The sequence below is a fragment of the Anthonomus grandis genome, chromosome 1 (assembly GCF_022605725.1).
Source record: "Anthonomus grandis grandis chromosome 1, icAntGran1.3, whole genome shotgun sequence".
NCBI lineage: Eukaryota > Metazoa > Arthropoda > Insecta > Coleoptera > Curculionidae > Anthonomus > Anthonomus grandis.
In genome coordinates, this window is record NC_065546.1 from 42938076 (window position 1) to 42962040 (window position 23965).

At 32.8% G+C, this 23965-nt stretch overlaps 1 protein-coding gene across 1 annotated transcript in view; it reads right to left on the reverse strand.

Annotated features, from left to right (window-relative positions):
* LOC126741011 (trissin receptor-like) overlaps window positions 1-23965 on the reverse strand; it is a 102725-nt gene that overhangs the window by 17373 nt on the left and 61387 nt on the right. Inside the window, exon 2 of the mRNA XM_050447265.1 lies at window positions 885-1078. Coding sequence (XP_050303222.1) covers window positions 885-1071 — 187 coding nt within the window. The 5' untranslated portion in view covers window positions 1072-1078. The remainder of the gene's footprint in view (window positions 1-884; window positions 1079-23965) is intronic.

The following is a 23965-nucleotide window of genomic DNA, read 5'->3' on the forward strand; positions in this document are numbered from 1 at the left end:
CCCCTAAAAAAACCCTCGGAATTTTCGTTCGCATTTTTGGATTTTGCACTCTCTCAACCCATACAGTCAAAATCATTTCATTTCATCCTCTATCTAATTTTTGCATTTTATCTCATACAGCACGACTGTACTAATAGCATATTATTATATTTATGCATACATAAAATTAGTTTCTTCCAAAAATTCGGGTCCTTACAAGAAATGAATATTACCTGTAATATATTTCTAAAAAGCGAATTTTGCACAAATTTAAAAAATGCAAAAACCAAATATGGCGGTCATAAGAAAAAAAAAATTAAGAATTACTGAGATGAAATGATGAAATGAGAAAGACAAAACGTCGTATTACAAACCAAAAAACACCATCATGTAAGATGAAAAAAGGGGCAATGCAAAAGTGCATTTTTTTTTAAATCCGTGAAGAAATAACCTAAAAAAACGATTTTTAAAAATTTCGTATGTTTTCGAATATCTTTGAAGCCATTCGGAATTTTTTATTTTTTTCAACCCCATATTGTTCAAAAATTCTCAAATTTGCCCACTTTTCTTATTTTTTATAGAATCTGAGATCCCCATGCTGAGGGTCGAATTTGAAACACCCTGTACATAATAACATTCCCTGAGAACCTAAAGGAGCTGTTCTCGTACGTCAATGGATCCGTAATTTAATATTCAATTACCTAATTTCATTAATTCAGAAAGATAGGGTATGACAGACGTATTAAATTCTTAATTATAACGAGAAAGGAGACAGTTTTCGGGAACCCTCTTAGAAAACCGTAATTTTCTCTAGTGGGGGAGAATCGAGGTAAACATCTCGAAAATTTATACGTATATGAATAATTTATATAATTGTATATGTATTATACATATATATAACTTACCAAAAAAGCACAAGGCAAAAACGATTGAATAAAGGCTAATGAAGATGGCCCTTATGTAAAACTTATCAAAAATATATTCTTGTGATTCCATTGATAAGGAGTCATTGAAAATCGTTGTTTCGGTGGAGAAGTTTTCTTCGTTGATGAGGGAAAGCACCAAACTGGATCCGTCTGGATCATTCGTCATCGTCGGTCTGAAAAAATGAAAGCAAAAAATTGGTTTAAAGTATAACCACATATAAAATTCTTTTTAAGATATGATTACTATTTTATTAATTTTAATAAAGAAAAATTATTTCCAGGTAAATTAAACATTATTAGAGTTAACGCCTCTTGCTCTTCTTTTTCTGTGAGGTGAGGAGGCTGGAGCTTTTATTGAAAATACCAAATTATTTGCTTAATTCCACTAAGTTCGTTTAGGAAATATTTGAGTACATTAATTAATATTCCAAATAATTATCTCTATCCCAGAGCCACCTAGTTGGTTGAAACTAGAAACGCGATAACTGGATACGCCTAAGGAATTTTAATCAAAATTAATTGCCTAGATAAAGGGACAAAGGATTTTACGGTAGGACTCACAATATATTCCAAACGAGGTGCTTTTATTGCAAACATTTGAAATACCTACGATAAGGTTCGAGGGGACCCTTTTTTAACTCTAGTAAGTCTAGAGCGGTGTTCACTGGTTAAGATAATTGAAAACCAATCCTTAAACATAAAACAAGATGGCAAGTAATCAGTTAAAAATGACATTTTATTAATTTGAATATTTGAGTTTTTGAGTGAAATACGTTGCCCACGCGTAAATTAAAGTGCAAATAGATGATTTTGCATTTAAATTTTAATAAGCATTAAGACGATCTAAAATGGGATAACTTTAAAATTTGACAACATTAGCTGTTCGAAGTTTGAGCAGAGAAAAAGGCGTTTTAAACATGAAATTTGAAAATTGCTCATAAAATGGCAGGAAGGAAAATTAATATTTCAAATTAAAGTAAACCAGTAATCCCTGAAGTGTTTTATCTATATTTCTAAAAACAAAACACCCACACACAGTTTTACAAAACTAACCCAAACGTCATTTGGTGTAACACTTATTATTGAAGATACACTCAAAAGAAGTTCTAATTTCTGATCAATATTAAAAGTTCAGCTGCATTAAAAGAAACAGAAAAAAAGCAAACAAGCAGGTGAAACTCCTGATGCCGGCAATAATAAACCGACTAAAGTCGGGCATTTCATATTATTATTAGTTCTACCTGAATTTTATATAAGTTTTTGCAAAAATCATAAAGGAACAAATTTTTAATCATTAGCTGTTGAATCAGATACTGTCACTGTAGCTGCTCAACGCCTTAACGAGTATACCTTATGACGTATTGACTGTTTTAATTTTGCTAGACTTTAGGAAGGCCTTTGATATGGTCGATCACAAATAACATTCTAACGTTAATCTTGCATTATTTTGATTTCAACAGTGAGTTTGTAAAGCTAATAAAATCTTTTTTATCCATTAGCCAGTTAAGCTCTCTGCTAAAAAACTAGGACTGATCGTGATCTCACTGATCGTGAAATGTAATTTAGGATCATGCTTCGTTGGTATATCTAAAATCGATAAACAAGTCATGTTTTTCGAATCTTTATTGCTTTTTTGTGGAAATGAAATAAAATTCTCTATTCACCGGTTTAGTAAAATTTAATGTGAAAAGAAAAATAAATTTTAATTAACAAAAAAATATGACCAACTCTAAAAGTTACAATACAGAAATTTATTTATTATATATATAAATAGTCTTTTTTCTATAAGAATTATAAGTTTCGCCGACGACACAGTTGTCTATACAGGAGCGACCTGGCAAGCCCTAAAACAAACAGCTGAAAATGATTTTCAATTAATTGCAGATCGGTTTAAGAAAAGCAAACTAACATTAAATGGGCAAAAAGCAAAATATATTAGTTTTACTTCTTACACCAGAAATCTTCCCCAAATAGGTGCTTTAAAAATTAGTCAATCGTTGTTAATTCCTGCATCACCGTCCATAAAATATTTGGGTATTATTGTAGACCACCATCTTAAATGGGATTTACAATTAAAGCAGTTGACCAATAAAATTAGAGGTTTAGTTTCAACTTTTAAAGTTTTTGTAAGGCAATGGATTGAATAGACAGATGGGGTTATATTTCATCATTTGATGAATAACTTGTAGCTTGTTCTTATTATTTTTGTAATAACAGAGCGATAACTTTTATTGAGCGTTTGATAATTTCCATGTTCTTTTGTTGATTCCTATGTGCTACTGTGAGTATTTGAGTTTAAATAATGTTGCCTTTTCTTTTTGTATGTGTTATGCAAGATGTGGTTGTCCTTATTTTTAATGTTGTTTTAAAACCGGCAATAAGAATAATTGAATATGGACAGATACAAATAAATTATTTGAAATTTATTAAAGGTATTGAAATACCATTGATGGAATATTTTCTCGGCAAGAAAAACCCGATATTGACCTTTAAGCCCGAATTGGACTATATATATCCCTAAAGAAAAAGTACCAACAAGCTTCTAAATAGAGCAGCTTCGGTACTAATCGTTTATTTTTTCCTTGTACTTGTACGTAACGTAGAATAAGTATTTTGTATTTAAATTTTGTGATTTTGAAAATAAACGTATTATTATTATTAGAAAAAAAAAACATAAAACTGAAAAGTCAACCACACTGATAACATAATTCCAATAAAAGAAAACCTTAAAAATATTACAACTTTGCTACCAGTGGCGTCAGCTATAGGTAATAAATACTCTATATTAACTTATAATGAGCTAATAGATGGCGCAAGTATTACTGCTGAATGAAATCTAATCTAACATTTTTCCTATGAATTTTTGTCATATCTTTTATGGCTTTTGTTTTGATTCATCGAATATTCAAAGAATACAAGGGATATAAAACTTATGCTTTATATAAAATTTTGAAATATGAAGCACCTCCTTATTTGACTAATAAAATAATTTACGTTGAAAAATCATTTACTAAACAATTTAAAGGGGTATAAAACGGTTTTCCCGTAATTGTATTTATTTATTGTAGAATCGTAGATAAATAACTACATAATCTAAATTACGTTGCAACTTTGTTTTAATATTAGGTAAGTACATTACGCATGAAAGTGGATCATTCAATCATCGAATAAGAGATCAAGATCTGAAGTATTAAGTTTCCTCAAATGTTTCGACCTTTTCGAATTTCACTTAAATCAATGTTGCCAAATTCAATGAACATCTATAATAGATCTCTTCAAATGCTAGTGCACCCGAAAACACCGTTCACCCGAAAATTATCACTACCTGATAACTGAACTTCCCCATCTTGTCAGCCTTGCTTTTTTTTCTTCTGCAAACAGTCGTCTTGACAAAGTCTATATATTTCAAATATATAGACTTTAAAATATATAGTTTTTGCTAGGACGTTCAACGCTTTCTCTTGATAAACCTGTAACTCACGAAGTCTTCTAACCTCTTGTCGCGTTTTTGGTTACTCTTTCTTCAAATATAATTAAGTTTTAATGATTTTGACATAGTGTTCTCGAATCAAGGTTTAGTGCTCAGAAAATGTAACAGATAATGAAGTATCCAAGATTATTTTATTGAGAACATAAATTATTGAAAATAATGGAAAAGTATAATTGAAAGGATCAAGTTTTTATCTTTTTTTGAAACTTCAAGAATTAAAAAGATAACTGCTGCTGCATTAAATGTTAATGCATCACTTCAAACGCAAACACGTCTGACTTTTTGTGCTACAAACTGATCAATCAAGTCGTCACAACCCAAGCGTACAATAGTAAATCCAACTCCATGTATAGAGTTGAGGGCATCAATCCAAATTATTCAAACAAAGTAAAGGTTAAACAAAGTTAATATACGATATGCAATTGTCACCCTTGGAAACTCATTATATAACTCGTTGGTCTCCAAGAGTTTTAAGATGTACGATGGCAAGTTATATGCAACTTTCTTTAGAACTGAAAGTCTGAATTATAAGTTTTCCTCAAATGTTTATCCGATCTCTTACGAGTTTCACTTGAATCAATGTTGCGAAATTCAGTAATAAGTTTTTATACTATTATCATTTTTTAACTATAGTAAAAAAGGAAGCTGCTAGGAATAATTTGCATCAAATTTCGAATTCTCTCTTGGGACGATCATTCAAATTGTTTCAAATACGTGAGTTTTTATGGAAAAAATCCATTAATATAAATTTATTGATGAGCCACACTCAATAACGCAGACACCTTTCGAGACGATATTGATGAACAGCTAACAACTGCACCTGCGTGGTATATGTAGCTATTCTGAACGGCAATATAATATGCTATAAAACAAGTAGAGCAAGGACATTATGCTAGGTTTAACGAAAGAAATAGAGCAATAAGTCAGACAAAATAAGACACAACCAAAAACTTAATGAAGGAGAGAAAAGAATCGAAGAACAAATACGATGTAAACATCCTAAAACTGAAGAAACTTTTCATAACAAAATCAGAAATTAAGTGAAAACTTCCAAGTACTTAGGCAGAGAGTCTTTAAAGGAACAAGAAATTGGTTAAATACGAAATGAAGGAGGCCGAATTATAGAAAAGTCCGATAAAAACAACAAACCACTTGTCCTGTTCCATATTCTACTACGTGCACTTCAAAAAAACACTTTAACACGATAAACCAGTATCAGATGTTAAAGTGACTCTGTGACTGTTAACTAGTCCATTCATATAACTTAGCAATAGAGTGCATAAGCTACAGCTTACGTAAAACTATAGGAGACAACAAATAGATTCAACATAAATAGAGGAATTCGGCAGGGAGTAGCAAAATAGCATTTTGCCAAAACTGTTTACGAACCTGCTTGAGTATCTGTTTAAGTCTGGAAATTTGGAAAATCTAGAGTTACACATAAACGGTGAGAACCTAACAAATTTAAGATTTGCAGATGATATAGTCCTAATATCAGATCTCCTCGACCAGGTTATGAGCATGGTCATGAGCAATAGATAAATTCTACTTCCAATAAAGTCCGACTATAGGCTACTAATGACTTAGCTTGTACTAGGTAAAGGAGTATATATAAATGGCATCCAAATAGATGAAACTACCTCATACTTGGCCTCGAAATCTGTATAAACAGAGATTATCAAACTTTCGAGTTACTTAGGCGAATAGGATTAACATAGGCCCCATTTAGGAACTGAAGACACATATTAAAATCAGATTTACCAATTTTTTGATCGTACAGATAATCAAAGTCGCACAACGTGCATCAATGCTGGGACTGACCCTCAGAGGTCATATCACAAACGCTGAGAAACGTAGCAGAGTGATTGACGCAGTAGAAAGAATAGGACGCCTAAAGTGGAATTAGGCCGGATACATTGTGAGAATGCGTGATAACAGATGAACCAAGAGGCACATAGAATGGAGAGGTAGCTTGTTGATCCTCAGACAGAAACTCATAATTCACTATCAAGAATCCCCAACTCTTCCAATGGAGAGTGCAAAAACGGTTGAATATCCGAATGGTTATTAGTATCATTTTACTGCAGCTTGCTAAATTGTGAGGAATTTGTGGTTAAATCAATCGTAAGAAAAAGAAAATTAAAGGTTAAGTACTCTTAGGACCAAAATTTGACAAAAAAAAACAAAAACATCTCACATAAGACTCTTGATAGATCACTGGTACGTCACTGAAGAGGTACCAGAGGTCAAAGAAGTTAAGAAAGCCAATGCACTGTCCTTGTCCCATGGATTTCATGTCTTTGTGAAAGCTGTAAATAGATTCCAAGTTACTGACATGAACCAGAATTTACAGAAGGATTCTTATATATTTCTAATGTTACCAAAGACTAAAAAACTTGGAAACAGTAATAAGTCATTTTGGTTTTACGTTCTGGAAGAGTTTGACCGCGTCTCTGGAAAAAGTCTTAACTGGAGCTGATATTCGTTCGCATAGATCCAGAAAGGCAATCTAGGAAATTTAGAGTTCATTGAATGCATGAAATATGTCCATTGAATGAACTGACATGAACCAGAAGTTTACGTAAGGTTCCTGATGGATTTCTAAAGCCTCACCAAGAGTTATCAAAGGCAAAAGAACTTGAAAATCTTAGTTAGTTATCTTGGTTTGATATAGGTGTCGGGAGCTTCGGTTTGCCTCATGCTTCTCTGAAGAACTTCCTTGCTTTTTACTTTTTTACTCGAAGACCTTGCATCGTACAAAAAAAAGGCAAACAGTTAAATTTGCTTCGAACTGAATGAGGATTTCAGAAATAATGTTTATTTTTAAGAAAACCAGGGGAGTATCATTTTTTTTTCACAATATTTTATTAGTCACTGATAAAAAATTTAAAGCATATTATTTTAAGTTAATTTAATATTTTAAGTTATTTAAAAAAGATATGATTAAAAAACATGCTTTTTTCCAGTCTGCTGTCTTTTAAAAACGAAGCGTTTTCAATACATGTTTATAAAGAAAATTAAGGCTTATTCTGATTAAAGAACGCTATTGAAGTTTAAGCGTCCTTAGAAATTGCACTGAATTCCTGTAAAAGTAAAAATCTCTAAATACATGTATAGTGTACACATTTCATGAAGTCTGTCAATAAAATAAACTGTCATGAAGTAAATTTAACTTCAAGTAGATGAGCATATTTAGATATTGCATTGCATTAATTGTATAAGTAAAAATTCCATGTAATAGTGAAAATTTTAGAATTTACATAAAGTCAGCTTGTAAAGTAAGTTTCCAAGGTAATGTGATTTAGATGAAAACCTGAATTTAAATGTAAACTTATTATAATTTGCATTTAATTAATGTAGAAATAAAAGTTTCAGAATGTTGGCTTAGGTCCTTAGGACGTCTGTAAATAAAATAAATTGCATGTGTTTGCATTAATTTCACAATTTCTCAATATTCACGGTGAATGAACTTATAAAATTTTTTCTTTTGCAGTTAAATGAATCTTGATGTACACTCTCTACTTAGTTTAGTCTACACTGAAAATATGCAAAAAATTAATTGTTACGATAAACCGACAGATTCTAGTTTTCAATATTAATTTTTAATTTTATATTGCAAAATACATCGTAGGTTTGAATACTGAACTGAGATTTCACGAATATGTTCAGTTGTTGATTCAAACGTATTTTTTAACTTTAAAAGTTCTATATAATAATAATTGCGATATTCTAAATTTTCATTTACCTAAGATACTTTGCGAATCCTTTGTCTTGTCCAACTTTTACTGTGATTCGTGTTTCTAGTCCATGTTTCGATATGATTGAAAGAAATTGCTTGCTGATGTCTTATGGTTAGGCTTCCAACATGTGACCATATTTCTTAGACTTTGAATTAGTTTAACAGGTTGGGCTTAAATTTTGTATTTAAAGTTTTACAAAACCTCACCGGATTTTAAAAATAAATTTATTAATCGTGTAAACATTCATTTGCAATAGCAATATTTTAAACATAATTTACTTCAGAAATTATAAAACTTTAGTGGGTAGGGCTTTTTTCGTGTTGGGTTATTTGAATAAAGAGGGTTCAATAGACTAATTTTTTCTACAGATAGACTTCGTCTTATTTAGGAAACTAAAATTATTGTATACTTCATTTAAACATTTACGTAATAAAAGACATTTATTATTATTAGTATCATTATATCCTCGTAGCTCCTTGAAAATCCTTCAAATTAAATTACGCCAAAAAAGACGTTATAATAAAATTTAAACTTCATCCACATCCAGTAGTAAAACTAATTAAACTACACATCTAGGAAATTCCCTTGAAACCTTATCCCCAATAGACACCGCTCTATCAATTCTCAACTATTTTCTAGCTTGTTGGCTACAATTAATGTCGCAGACTCTCAATACAGCGCGCAGCTGTGGCACGCTGTAACATGCGACCTTCTTTTTGCAACATGACAAACGAGTCGGTTCCTTATCGCATTTTGTAGCCTCGTATCTCGCTTTATTTGCTTAGTAATTTATTGAGAATGCAGGCGGCGTTAATCCAAAACGACGACGACGACAGCATAATCCTCTTAGGGGTTTTTTTGTTGAAAACTCACTTCCTTGATCCATTAGTATAATGGAACTAAAAAAAAGTAAAATCGTTCAGTTCTATTTATTATAGCTATTTGAGAGATAAAGTAGTAAGCTTCCCTTTAAAAGCGAATTAGTTCTACAAGTCTACATATACAAGGTGTTCGAAAAATAGACGGAGATATTTTAATGGGTGATTTCTTGTAAAAAAATATGAGAAAAAGTTTCTATAAACATTTTATTTTTTATTTAAATATTAATTTTTTATTAATATAAAAAAGAAATTTACTCGATTCTTTTGAAATTTGGCAGTATTACTAGACATTAGTCCAGATGAAATAATGGAAGAAGTGGCGCACGAAAAAGCTGCATATTACGTTGGAAAAGATGGCCAAACCAAGTGGAGAAAGCATCCAGGAAATTCTCAGGTACGGACAAGCGCCCTAAATATAATCAAGTTTCTCCCTGGGGTAAAGGGAAATGCAAAAGGATTAAAATTTGCCGCAGAGATCTGGAGTCTATTTTTCACAAATGAAATGTTGCAAGTCATTGTTGATAATACAAATATCTACATTGGAATGTGCAATTTAAATCCAAACAACCGATCAGCAAGGCCCACAGACATCATTGAGTTGATTGCTTTATATATGTTCGATGTCAAAAAATAGTCGGGTAAATGCCTCTGACTTATTTAGTACAAATGGAACATCCATGGAAATATTTCGTTTGACAATGTCTCGGAAAAGATTCATATTTTTGTTGCAGTATATTCGTTTTGATAATAAAAATACTAGAATAGAGAGACAAAAATATAACAAATTAGCACCGATCCGGGAGATCTTTGATTCATTCAATTCTAATTTGTCTAAATATTTTTGTGTTTCCGAGCTCACAACAGTGGATGAAATGTTGGTGGCATTCCGAGGGAGATGCAGGTTTCGAGTATATATGCCCAATAAACCTAACCGATATGGTGTCAAAATATATTCTTTAGTGGACGCAAAATTGTTTTTCACTGCGAACATGGAAATTTATGTTAGGCAACAACCGATTGAACCGTATAAAGTTCAAACTGATAATGTTTCTCTCCTTTCCCGTCTTTGTCACCCCATCTCAAGAAGCAGCAGAAACATTACCATGGACAATTTCTTTACCAGCATGGCTGTTGCTAACGCCCTTTCAACAAATCATAAACTCACGATTCTTGGTACTATTAGAAAGAATAAAAGAGAACTTCCACTTGAATTTGTCCAACCTGCTAAACGACCCAACCAGACAAGCATGTTTGCATTTCAAGACAAAGCAACCATAGTATCGTATATTCCCAATAAAAATAAAAATGTCCTTATGTTGTCAACTATGCACCATAATGAAGACAAAATAGACCAAGAAACTGGAAAACCACAAATAATAGTTGATTACAATCAAACTAAAGGTGGGGTTGATACAGTGGACAAGATGTGTGCGGCCTATGATTGTGCCAGAGCTAGCTACTCGTCGCTGGCCAATGGTTATATTTTTTATGCAACTTAATATAGCTGGCATAAACTCCTTCGTTATTTTCAAGAGCAATTCAAAATATATGGATGATACACCTCGAAGAATATTTCTGGAGAATCTTGGTATGCAGTTACTAGACGGACACATACGACGAAGAGCTACTAATAATCGGATACCACGTACCATTAGTCATATACCATTAGTCAATACAGTCACTACTGTGTAGTGACACTACTGTGTAGTGACTGTATGGCTGGTGAAAGTGACGAAGATTGACGATATTATTTTAGTCAGAGCTTAGGTTAAAAGTTTTATTTTTGTTTTTTGAAATGTAATCATCTTTTGTTTATGTTGAAAGTTTGTTAGAAGTTCCGTTTTTGTTTTTGATAATGATATGTTTCGATTCTGTGATTCTTACAATTTAAAAATTGTTATTTTTTATTAAAGATTTTCTGGGCTTTTGGATTTCAATAATTTACCTTCAAAATGTGTAAATATATTTATATTTGATGTGTTTATATATTTCCACCAATACTAATATAGTTTTACACGATTTTTGATAATTTTTCACTGAAAAAAAGATATGCGGAGTGTGAGTCCGACGTTAGTATTTATGTCACATAAGTCCTCGTTAGTACCGGAAGGTTAAGCATTTGAAAATACAACTTTTTTGCTTCTTATATTTTTTTCGTATCTCACTTCGTTTTTGACAAAAAAAAATAAATACCGTTTTATTGCATGTCATTGGACAAAATTTGGTTTATTAATTTTTGGTAAAAAATTACAGGTGCCTTGAAAAACAAAAAATCAAAAACATTTCTAGGAGCTTTTTATTGCAACTACAACTTCAACAAATGTTGGAAATGTCCACCATCCATTTCTGTACACCTTCTCACTCGACGAATCATTAAACGACGCACTCGAGCTAAAATTCGACGTCCATTTCTCACTTCTTCGCAAGCATTTACAATTTTATTTCTTAACTCTTCTATTGTTTGTATGGGACTAGCATAAACCAGACTTTTAAGGTGTCCCCATAAATAAAAATCTATTGGATTTACGTCAGGGAAGTGAGGTGGCCATTGAATTGGTCCACCTCTTCCAACCCAATTTTCCCCAAAGGTTTTATTGAGATGAGTTCTAACCGCTCTACTAAAATGAGGGGGAGCTCCATCGTGCATAGAAGTTATTTGATTACGTACATTTAGAGGAACTTCTTCCAGCAGTACGGGAAATCCAGACCTATCCATACATTTAAAGAAAATTGCTCTTGGTGGCGACATTGTACGTAAGCATGGGGATTTTCGTCACTCCATACATGACTATTATGAAAATTAACAACACCATCACGCCGAAATCTACCTTCGTCCGTAAAAAGTATGGTTTTATTAAAATTTCTGTTATTATTAACTTTTTCGTAATACCATTGGCAAAACGGTAAACCGGGCAGAAAATCTCTTGGTAGTAACGCCTGCACACGTTGAACATGATACGGATACAAAAGTTGTTCGGAGAGAACCTGCCACACAGTGCTCTTGGAATGATTATCCCCTAATCGAGCTGCTATAGTCCTGGTACTTACACCAGGATTTTCTTGCACGGCTCGTAAAGCTGCCTCTTCAAACTCAGGCGTTCTTACGGACCTCGGCCGGCCTCTATCATTGGTGGGAATGGCAAAACTTCCTATAAGTAACTTTATTGTCAAAAACATAACGAAAAATAAATAAGAAAATTTACCTCTTTCCCGCAATCTACGGTCTACGCTTTCAAAGGTTTTACTACCTGGAAGTTGCCGTTGGGGAAACGCTTCTGCATAAAGGCGTCTCGCTGTATAACAATTACTGTAAGCACGTACATACATTACATGCATGTCTGTCATTTCCCCAAAACTGTAATTTTCCATCACAAAAACGGAGATAAAAACTTTTTATAGACATTTCACCAAGAAAATTAGGTAAATAATTATTTTCTAGGAGAATGCTTGTCAATGTCAAACCTCCATGCAGAAATGATTTTTTGTTTTCTAAGGCATCTGTGATTTTTTCCAAAAATGAATAAACTAATTTTGTCCAAATATTAAAGTTAAAGAACATCTTTTTGCCAATAATATTTGCTAATATGTCCCCCGGGACGCCACTGGACCCTATAATTTTAATCTAATTAGGGCTAAATTACCCTCTTAGTACAACAAGTAATACTGCCAAATTTCAAAAGAATCGAGTAAATATTTTTTTTATATTAATAAAAACATAATATTTTTTAGAAAATTTATCGCCCTGTATCCTGAAAACTGTGCATTTCCGGATCCATGTTTATAGAAACTTTTGCTCATATTTTTTTACAAGGATTTACGTTTATTTTTCGAACACCTTGTATAGCATGACATAAAAAGGGAACACTGAATAACTTTTCTACTTTTCAAGATAAACAAATTAAATTTGATAAGTATCAAGTAGAAATCATCAAGTAGAAATCATATCACTCCCTTCTTAAATTATCGAATTCTCAATTTTATTTACGTCAAATAGGAGAAGGTATCATATATTTTGCTTTATTTATCGTATAACAAAGACTGGCAAACCGCCCTATTTAAAAAAAGGTCTTTAATATTTTTCGGCATAATTATAACTCCAGGAATTGTCTCAATGTTAAAACTGCTCAACACAGTACAGCAGTTTTCAACGTTCGTTTAGCTTTGTTGCTGCACAAAAGCGGAATAATTTGTCAGAATCTGTCAACAGGAGAACACTCGTATTATACCTGTATAAAATATATTAAAACAATAATGTTAAAAGAACAATCCGTTTCATGATTTATTTGGCGGTCAGCAAGATATTTCGTGTTTTAGTCTTTAATGACGCACCGGAATTAAAAAAAATAGTAATGAAATTTAGTCAGTGCCAAATGATTTTCTCTTAAGTCTTGTATGTATGTGTCGAAAAGTAATAATAAACAAATATTTTTATTGTAAAGAATTTTCGTTATCAACCATATGTTCGGAAGAAAAAAGCATTGATAGGCAAAGATTTCTAAATCGGCGTATACCAAATCATGAAACATTTGCTGCTATTAAGAGGCGCCTTCGCGAAACCGGTAGTGTTACCCTAAAATTATAGACGTGATCTACACAAATAACTTTGATTATGTAACTTCTTCTGGAATACTTTTAGCTGACCTAATATCGGATCATATGGCTATCTACACCACGTTTGCCTACGGGCTGCAAAAGCATCCGCCCAAGGTTTATAGCTTAATGTTAAGCTTATCGCGTTTATGGTAAGTTTAATAGTGATCTTTTTTCTGAGGATCTGGGAAGAGTGTGTTGGGATCGGATATTCTATATGCCTGATATCGAACAAAAAATCAATTATTTAAACTATCAAATATTGAAACTATTTGATCGGCACGCTTCCCTTAGGACCTCAAGAATTACAAAAAAAAAGTTGTCTTTGGTTAACGGATACAATAAAGGCAGTTATGAAAGAAAGAGACAAATTTCTAAAAAAATATAAAAAGGATAGATTGACTTTAACACATACAAACAACTACGTAATTCAGTTGTATCGCTATTAAGGCGTGAAAAAAATGAATTTTTGGAATATTGTGAGACTAACAAAGATATAAAACAGCTCAATTTAAAAAAACCTAATCATATGAATTAATATTTCTCCTCAGTCTTTAGTAACTCTCAAAACTCTACAGAGCATGCCTCGTTTTTTAGGACTAATAAATTAAATGAAAATTGTACTTTTCACTTTCAACTTACGTCGTTTGACGAAATTGTTGAAATAGTCAGCAATCTTAAAAGTAACGCTGTTGATTGTGATAACATAAACGCAAAAATGCTTAAATACTTTCTCTCTGCTATATATAAGGATATAACCCATATTACTAACTGTTGTTTGGAAAGTGGTTACTTTCCAGAATTGTGGAAAATCTCGTATATAACTCCTTTACTTAAGATCAATAATCCCGAAGACCCATTAGTATACTTCCTACAATTTCCAAAATACTAGAAAGGGTAGTATACATTCAGCTTTATGAATATGCCTCCAAAAATATTCTAAGTCCTCTGCAGTCTGGCTTTCGAAAAGGACATGGTACAACGTCTGTATTATTAAATGTAATAGACAATATTTATAGGTCTCGCGATGTAAACAAAGCTACAGTCTTAATTTTTTTGGATTTTTCGAAGGCTTTCGACACTCTGGATCATGATTTGCTTTGTGCCAAGCTCGAATACTATGGCCTTGATCCGACTTGCATTAAGTTTTTTATTAATTATTTGAGTGACCGGTATCAGCGAGTCGTGATTGGGGATATGGTGTCGGATTTGGTGCGCATTACTTCTGGAGTGCCACAAGGATCCATACTTGGACCGCTATTATTTTTGGTATACACTTTAGACATTTTTGGTTGGATTGTATGTTGCAGTATGTATTGTTTTGCTGATGATACCCAAATGCGATATTCATTCGACCTTTCATCCATTGCCGAGGCTTTTTATAGAATATATAAAAAGTATATTCCAAAGAGAAATAATCTTGTGCTCTCTTCTGAAAAGCTTCCATATATTGTGGGCAGTGCTAGAAATCTTGGGCTTATGGTTGATAATAACCTAAATTTCCGCGAACATGTCTCTTTTGTTATTAAAAGATGCTATGCCATTTTAAGACCACTATATAGTAATATTCACATGATTAACCATAAGTTAAGAAAAGAGCTCTTCGAAAGTCTTATCTTTCCCATCATTGATACTGTTGATACTGATTGATACTGCTATTTAGTATATTATGCCTCTTTAGATTTACTTACTAAAAATAGATTGCAGAAAATTAAAACTACTTGTTGTAGATTTGTTTGCGGAATAAGAAAGTACGATCATGTTTCTGAAAAACTGGTTAAGCTAGAATGGCTTAAAGTTGATAAATTGCATATTTATGCCTATTCAATTTTTATTTACCGACTAATTCTTTCCACATCACCCCAATATCTCTATGATAAACTTGAATATCGCTATAATGCCCACAACGTTGCCTTAAGATACAGTCATAGATTTAGTATACCTCGTTTTCGTCACGCATTTTTTAAGAATAGTTTCTCATACATCGTCCCGTCTATCGTCCCGTCTATACTCCGTCTATATATAACTCGCTAAATGACAACTTTAAGAATATGAGCCTATTGAAGTTCAAGAAGTCGATTAAATCTTTTCTTCTATCTAGTGAATAGTTACTACCTACTATGTGTGTTGTATTTCTTCTTATAATTGGTTGTTTTAGATATGTGACTCACGAATATCGGTCACGTTAAAAATTTTATTTACCTGCTTAATAATATTTTATTATTTAAGTATTGTTACATGTTAGATTTAATTTAATTTTAATCTTTCGCTTTTTTTATCATGTTTCTCTATGTTAGACTTAGTTAATGGTTAAGTAGAGTAGCTATGTAAAGCTAAACTTCGCCTTTTTTTTGTCAAACATATATTATGTTTACAAGAATAAAGATATTTATTATTATTATTATTATTATTATTATTACTCCTGTAAATGTCAATTATGGATGGCACCGTATTTAAGGGCTCCTTAGATGGAGGAACAAATTTTGGAAAGAATTCATGAAGATTAGTAGTCGTAAGTATTAGTACTCCCATGGAAAAAGTCTCAGAAATAGAAAAAAATTTAGTTTTAAATTTATTAACAAAGCTTGATCATTTAACGTCTGATGAGTATCATTTTATGCTAAAAAATTTAAACGTGCTAAATTTATTAAATCCAAATCCCATGCTACCTGAATATGAGCATGAAAACGTATCCGAAGCGAATAAATCTATATCTCTAGAAGTAGCAAAGAAAAAATTAGTCAAACAACTGACATTTATATCAAATAAAAAGAAGAGACAAACAAACAATATCCGAATGGCTAAATTAAATTTGGAAGAAAAATAATTATTAACTTTTTCACAATCCCTTTATCACACCACATAATGATTATTAATTTCAAATAAGCATTTTATAGTGTAAATAATGATTTTACAGGTTTAGTATTATTTATTAGAGAATACACATTTAATTTTATATTTCTGTGTGAAAATCATAAACATAAAATAAATATTTATAATTTAATGTAGGTATTTATATATTTTTTAATATTACTCGTAAACTACATATTATATTTCAGTATGTACACATATTAAAAAATTGACAAATTCAAAAAAGATTTAAATAAAATTTGCATTTTTATAAATCTTGTTTTTTTTAAATGTCATTTATTATTATTACTATCAAATAATAAATAATGGAAAAAGGTAAATATTATACTTATTTGCGGTTTAAAAGTTGAAATCATATACTTGAGGTCTCAATCTCTACAAATGTTAAGTCAAAATATTGTTCTCAATATTTAACCCCATACATTTTATAATTAGATCAATTAATAAAAAAATCAAAGGCTTAGAAGCACACATTTAGAAAAGAAAAAAATCTTTTATAGATTGATAAGAACCTAATTATATGCTTTGTCAAAAATACAGTTTCAATAATTGGTTAAAGTAGTAATTTTTTAACAGTGCCTTTTTAACAATCTCTCATTCGATAAACCAGCTCAACAAAAAAGGAAATTGAATTTCGCGCCAACATCTTGTCAGGCTATACCTGACAACATTGGATCGGGTCCCTGCAAACAGGCGCTTTTATGGAGTGTGCCCCACAACATGCGTCTCATATATCGAGATAGGTATCGATATATGTCTCATTATATCGATATATATCAAATTTCATTTTCTTATCTTAAAAAGTGAAAAAGTTATGAAGTATTTCCCTTTTCCTATTTTTCGTTATACTTTTTTGCTGTCACTCGTTAAACTTTTTCCTAGTCAAAGTCAATAAAGGAAGTATATATCTGGGAGCTCCAATGACAATAGAAATGACAAGATAAGAGAATTTCCTAATTCCCTAAAAATAAAACAAAGGTCGAATTATGGAAAATTACGCAAGGCAACGCAACAAACAATTGAAAATTATTATTCGGTCTAGAGGAAATCACAAAGTAAGGCTTTACTGTTTTCATTGTGTCAGGACGGTTTCAATAGGATTTGTTAGGGGTTTATTATTCAAGTCACATTATACAGACGAATTGAGCTAAGAGCTTTCGATTTTCAGGGAAAATTGGTTCTAAGATTTTCCAGAAAACTCCTTTATTAGAGTAGAAACAACCGCATTTAAGTGTTTCAAATTGTTTTTAATTTATCCCTAAAAAACTAGAAAATTTAGAGCACTTTCCATGATAAGTCAAGCTGCCTATAACGGAGTTTTAAATCATAATAGTTGAATTTTTAAAATGACATTGTCGAATATTTACCCTTCAAAAACTGTCAAACATAAAACGCCATTAAAATTGCACGATCCATTGCAAAATGCCCAACTAAAAATAGGAAATCGACTGTTCCTCGTAAAACCTTTTCCCGAATTTAAAACGAGCTATTACCTACGTCAGCACTTAAAATGCAACGAAATTCTAACGGGCATGTAAATGAATTAAAATTTCCATAACCTTTTGAAGATTTCCCAATAAACGTAATATATTACACGTAAAAGTGGTATTTTTCATGTTTTATTTGTTGCGAAATCCAGTTCACCGGACGTAATTACTTAGGGTGCACACTGAAACTTTGGGTAACCCAATTCCCAATTGATTGATCAAATTACTGCTAAATCCGGTTTTAACAGGTTTATTGATCTTAATGAGGGATGAATTGTCACGAGCCGGAAGTACGAATACGCTTACGGTTACTAATTATTTTGTCCACTTAACCGAGTCTGTTATTTCCCTAAAATCGGTCATTAAAAACCTTAAACGTAATTGAAAAACTAAAGTGATTAACTCGGACTTTCGTTCCACTTTTTGGGGTAATTATCAATCTCTGTCCCACGAATTAGTACTGAGCACTATGAAATGGTCCTCCTTATTTGTACAAAGTATTAATATGTGTAGAAGAATGACAATACTTCATACAATTAAATTAATCAAAAGCATGGATACAAATTTTTAAGTGTGTATGTTGCCTTTTTTTTTAATTATGAGAAATATGTGATATTTAAAAAAAAATCTTTTATTTTGACACTGTATATATTTTTTCCAAGAAATAGGAATACGGTAAAGAAGTTTGAGGTCATCGGTATACAGACGAGCCAGAGAGCTGAGTTGATCATTAATAAAGGTGTCAAACAAGAGGACAAGGCCAAGGATTAACCACTGAGGAATTCCGTAAGTAGAATAGTAAATTTGCGAAACAACTTCGTTTACAGCCACAAACTGTGACCTACCAATTAACCAGAAGTATTAATTTATTAGAAAAGCCAAATGTTTTTAATTTTTCTAGTAGTAAAACATGAACCAGTTTGTCGAAGGCTTTGGATAGATTTTTGTAAATAACGTCTACCTGGAAAGAGCCACTAAGGGATTCATTCAGAAACTGTTAAGTATTTACTTATAAAGTTTCTAGTAGTAGAGTGCCCTTTCAAGACCATGCATACATTGACTTGTAGACATTGTAAAAAATTGTTATTAATTGTAATCGGTTTTTGATAAGTAATATCTGTCTTGTCTGTTTTCTTAAATGTTTCCAAGTCATAGAAATGGACTGAATAAATTAGACAGGTAAAGGTTGTATTGAAAGATGAGTGGCTTGCTCAGAACCAGACCACAATTTCTTAGAAGAAAGATGATGCTATATCTGATCGGCAAGTCATTTGGTTTTTATTGATTTCAGTATACTAAAAATTTCGCCTTTTAAATAATATGGTAATGATGGAATAGGTATTATGGTAATGATGTGTGTATGGTAATGATGAATTATGGAATAGGTATTATTGGAGGAAGTAGTTACAAAAGTGTTAGTAGGTTTAAGGGTTTTTTTAAAAAAAGTCGGAGAATGGATCAAAAATCTGTTTGGTATCAGCTATGCGTTTCACACTAGCATTTGTGATTTGAGTAAAACCCGATCGTTTGGTGATTAAGTATGACCAAAATTCATTAGAATTAACTTCGATTTATTGTTCTGCCTGGAGTACAAATTGTTTATGTGAGACTTTAATATCTCTTTTAATTTGAGGCCGAATTGTGGAAAAATCTTGAAAGACGGTAATGCCATTATGCTTTTTATACCGCGATAAATATTCTTTTTAATTTCAGTAGTGTACCACGGAGGTTATTTTAGTTTTGATATATGTGTTGATTTAGGAACCCACTTACCAATATTATAGAACTTATAGCAAGCCAAGTTTAAGTCTGTGTATTGACAAATAGCCGACCAGTGAAAATGTTAAAATAGATGTCTAATAAAATTAATCAACATTTTGATAGAAGTTTTACAATAAATAATAATAATAATAATAATAATAATAATAATAATAATAATAATAATAATAATAATAATAATAATAATAATAATAATAATAATAATAATAATAATAATAATAATAATAATAATAATAATAATAATAATAATAATAATCGGAAGGTCGCTGCCTGGGGATCGCCAGGGCATGTCTGGTGCCGGCGCTGGACATGACAGTATGCGGACCGTCGGTGGCAGGGAGTTAAGGAGGCGGCAACCTGTCATTCAAGAAACTACACCTCCTCCTCTTCAACAACAAAACGACCAGGAGGGCCCAACACCATCACGAGCCCCTCTCGCTGAAGGTGCTGCGCAGGAAATTCAGCCAGCGCTCACCCAGGCGGGACTACAAAGACAGCGCATGAAATAAACATCTGCGATGAATGAAACCGTCATGCGCAGTTTTTATAAAGTGACCAACCTGGGACGAGAAATGATCGGCTACAGACAACCTTTACATGCCGAATTTAGGAGAATCTATCCACATCTCCAAGTCACCGAATAGAGAGTAGCAGATCAGTATCGGGTAATAATGCGTAATCACCTAATTCCAGAGACACGACTCAATACCATTAAAGAAGAAATACAAGCGCAAATTAACAACGAACAAGACCCCGGTAACAATGAACCAGCTGAGGAGCAACCTGTAATAGAAAACGTATTAAATAACACACAGGAACCTAACACTACCGAAAACACCCAAGAGGACAATTCTGAGCTATATCACGAACTATCTGCAGAAATGGCAAGTGCGATGCTAGAATTTGAGGGTATCAACCCACTGATAAGACCCAAACTTCCAAAAGTAAACTCTTCAAAAAAACTAGGTCAAATTATGGAACTTTTAAACACCAAAATTCTTCCACCTTATCTTTTAAATATTAATAACATGCAATCTCTTCACCTTTTAGTATATAGCGCAGCAACTGCCGTTGCTAAAACCATGAAGATTAAGATAAGGACCCACAAAGACTCTGCAAGAACCGAGCTCCCGATACCGCCATGGGAGACCAGACTTCAACGAAAAATTCAGAGGTTTCGAAAAGATATCGGCCAACTTACAGAATATCTGAGGGGTACACGAACAAACAGACTAAAACAGAAAGTTGATGAAATTTTGCAGAGAAACAACATCCACACTCGGTATGAACCAGAAAATAATACAGCTCAACAATGCAAGACCAGTAATACAAGACTAGTAATAACCGAAAACGTGACAATGTTCGTTTTGAAAAGGCCGAAAAACAATTTTATAGAGAGCTAAATTCAAAATTAGATCACCAAGATAAGCAATACCCCACGAAAGAACAAATTAAAGATTTTTGGGCCAAACAACTTGCATTTCAAACAACATGCAATATCAATGCAAGCTGGGTTACTGAAGAGAAACAAAACAGTAATAAATATAGCCAGATTGAACATCGACCATTCACTATCGAGGAAGTCAACCAGATTATCCAAAAACTGCATAATTGGAAATCACCTGGCCCAGATGGAGTTCATAACTTTTGGCTAAAGAAATTATGGAGTATGCATCCTAAACTCTCAGAATTAATTAACCACGTTATTCTTAACCCACAGGAAATGCCAGCGTTCCTAACGCAAGGAGTAACCTACCTACTGCCTAAAGACCAGAACAACACACAAGATCCATCTAAGTACCGACCGGTAACGTGCCTACCTACTTTGTATAAAATTATCACTTCATGTTTAACACAGCGCATTTATCAACACTGTGAGGAAAACAACATCATAGCCGCACAACAAAAAGGATGCGCTAAAGGTTCTATGGGCTGTAAAGAACAACTTATTATCGACTCTGTCATCGACAACCAGGCATATCACAACAAGAGAAATATTTTTACTGCCTACGTCGACTATAAGAAAGCCTTCGACTCAGTACCACACGAATGGCTTATAAACATTTGAAAAGTGTATAAAGTTGATGGTAATACTTTGTCTTTTCTAGAGAGCGCTATGACAAGTTGGACAACAACGATCCATCTCGAAGTACAGGGTAAAAGCGCAGTAACTACAAACAACATTCCAATTCGAACAGCAATCTTCCAAGGGGACTCACTGAGCCCATTATGGTTCTGCCTTGCTATGAACCCTCTTTTGAACCGCTTTAACTCTACCAACTATGGGTTTAGCATCCGAGATAATAACACCGAGATTGCAAAGTTAAATCAGTTACTGTATATGGATGATTTAAAAATAATGGCTGCAACTAGGAACCAGCTAAACCAAATGCTGCATATAGTAGAAGAGTTCTCCAACGACATCGGCATGCAATTTAGACTAGAAAAATGCCGTACTCTCAATATAATCCGAGGAAAAATTCAGCCAGGAGAATATCAGATGCAGAATTCCCAGACCATCGAGGCCATGGGCGAACACGAAATTTACAAATACTTGGGGATGAAACAATCACAAACGATTGAACAACAAACAATGAAATTCGAACTGACTAACGAGTTTGTGAAAAGGGTAAGACAAGTTTTGAGAACCAATCTCAACAGCAAAAATATGTTTAAGGCACTTAACTCCTACGCATGTTCAGCTCTTAGTTATTCTTTTGGGGTAATTAATTGGAGTGGGACAGACATAGAAAGGCTACAAAGAAAAGTGAGGACCCTACTTACTAAAACGCACAACCACCACCCTCGAAGTGCCACTGAAAGAACAATGCTTCCCCGCCACCTTGGAGGAAGAGGATTAATAGATCTGGGTAAATAACTTGAAAAACAAATCACTAACATAAGATCCTATTTTTACAGGCAAGGAGAAACTTCCACGCTGCATCGCGCAATAAGCAAATAGACGATTCCACTCCTCTACAACTTAAGAGCGAGGAAGCGCGCAGCTACCATCGTACGGACCAGGAAAAACTCCGCATCTGGATGGAGAAGCCCCTTCATGGGCGGCATCCTAATGAGATCAGCCAAAATCATGTCGACCCTGCTTTGTTGAACTATTGGTTGGTATCAGGAAAGATGTTTCCAGAAACCGAGGGCTTTCTACTCGCCATCCAAGATCAGGTTATACCAACAAGAAATTATCTTAAGCACATCGTCAGAGATCCGTCCGTACAAAACGACAAATCCGGTATGGATGCCAAACATCAGAGACAATCCAACACATAACAAGAGGATATCAGACCTTTGCAGCGACAGAATACAAAGAACGGCACGACTCAGCTGGGAAAATTTTACATCAAGAGCTGGCAATGAAGTTGGAACTTATTACAGCAGAGAAGGTTCCGTATTATAAATATACTCCAGAACCCGTAGTGGAAAATGACCAATATAAGTTATATTGGGACCGCAGTGTACTTACCGATCAACATGTAAGGCATAATAGACCAGGTCTTATTTTAATAGATAAAATTTCCAGGAAAACAACTCTAATTGACGCAGCCATACCGAACAACAAGATATCTAGATAAGAAGATAATCTGCAAGAAAAACACACTGAGAAAATCGCCAAATACAGAGATCTAGAAATTCAATTCGGAAGGCAATGGAGAATGGATAATGTTCAGACCATCCCAATTGTTATATCGACAACGGGTGTAATACCAAAGAGTCTACTGGAATACCTTTAAACAACTAGGAACTGGTGAACATCTATATAAGCACATGCAAAAGGCAGTACTACTGGCAACTGCTCGCAGCACCCGAAAATTCCTAGGAGATAACTCTACATTTCAAGTCACTTAAGGGCACCGAAAAGGCCCCCTACAGACCACAGAGCTTAATAATAATAATAATAATAATAATAATAATAATAATAATAATAATAATAATAATAATAATAATAATAATAATAATAATAATAATAATAATAATAATACTAAGTAAACGACATATAACAAAGTAATAATCATTATAAAAAAATAATTGTTAATTAATCTTCAAATGTATTAAAATGTTTACCTTTCTTAATATGTTTTGACAGCAGATTAAAGTCTAACAAACAGTTACTCAGAACAATGGCTAACGTCTGTATAGTATTATTGATTGAATAGGATGAAATCAGAACGGTTTCTAGTATAGTAGTCATAAAGCAATTAACCCTAAC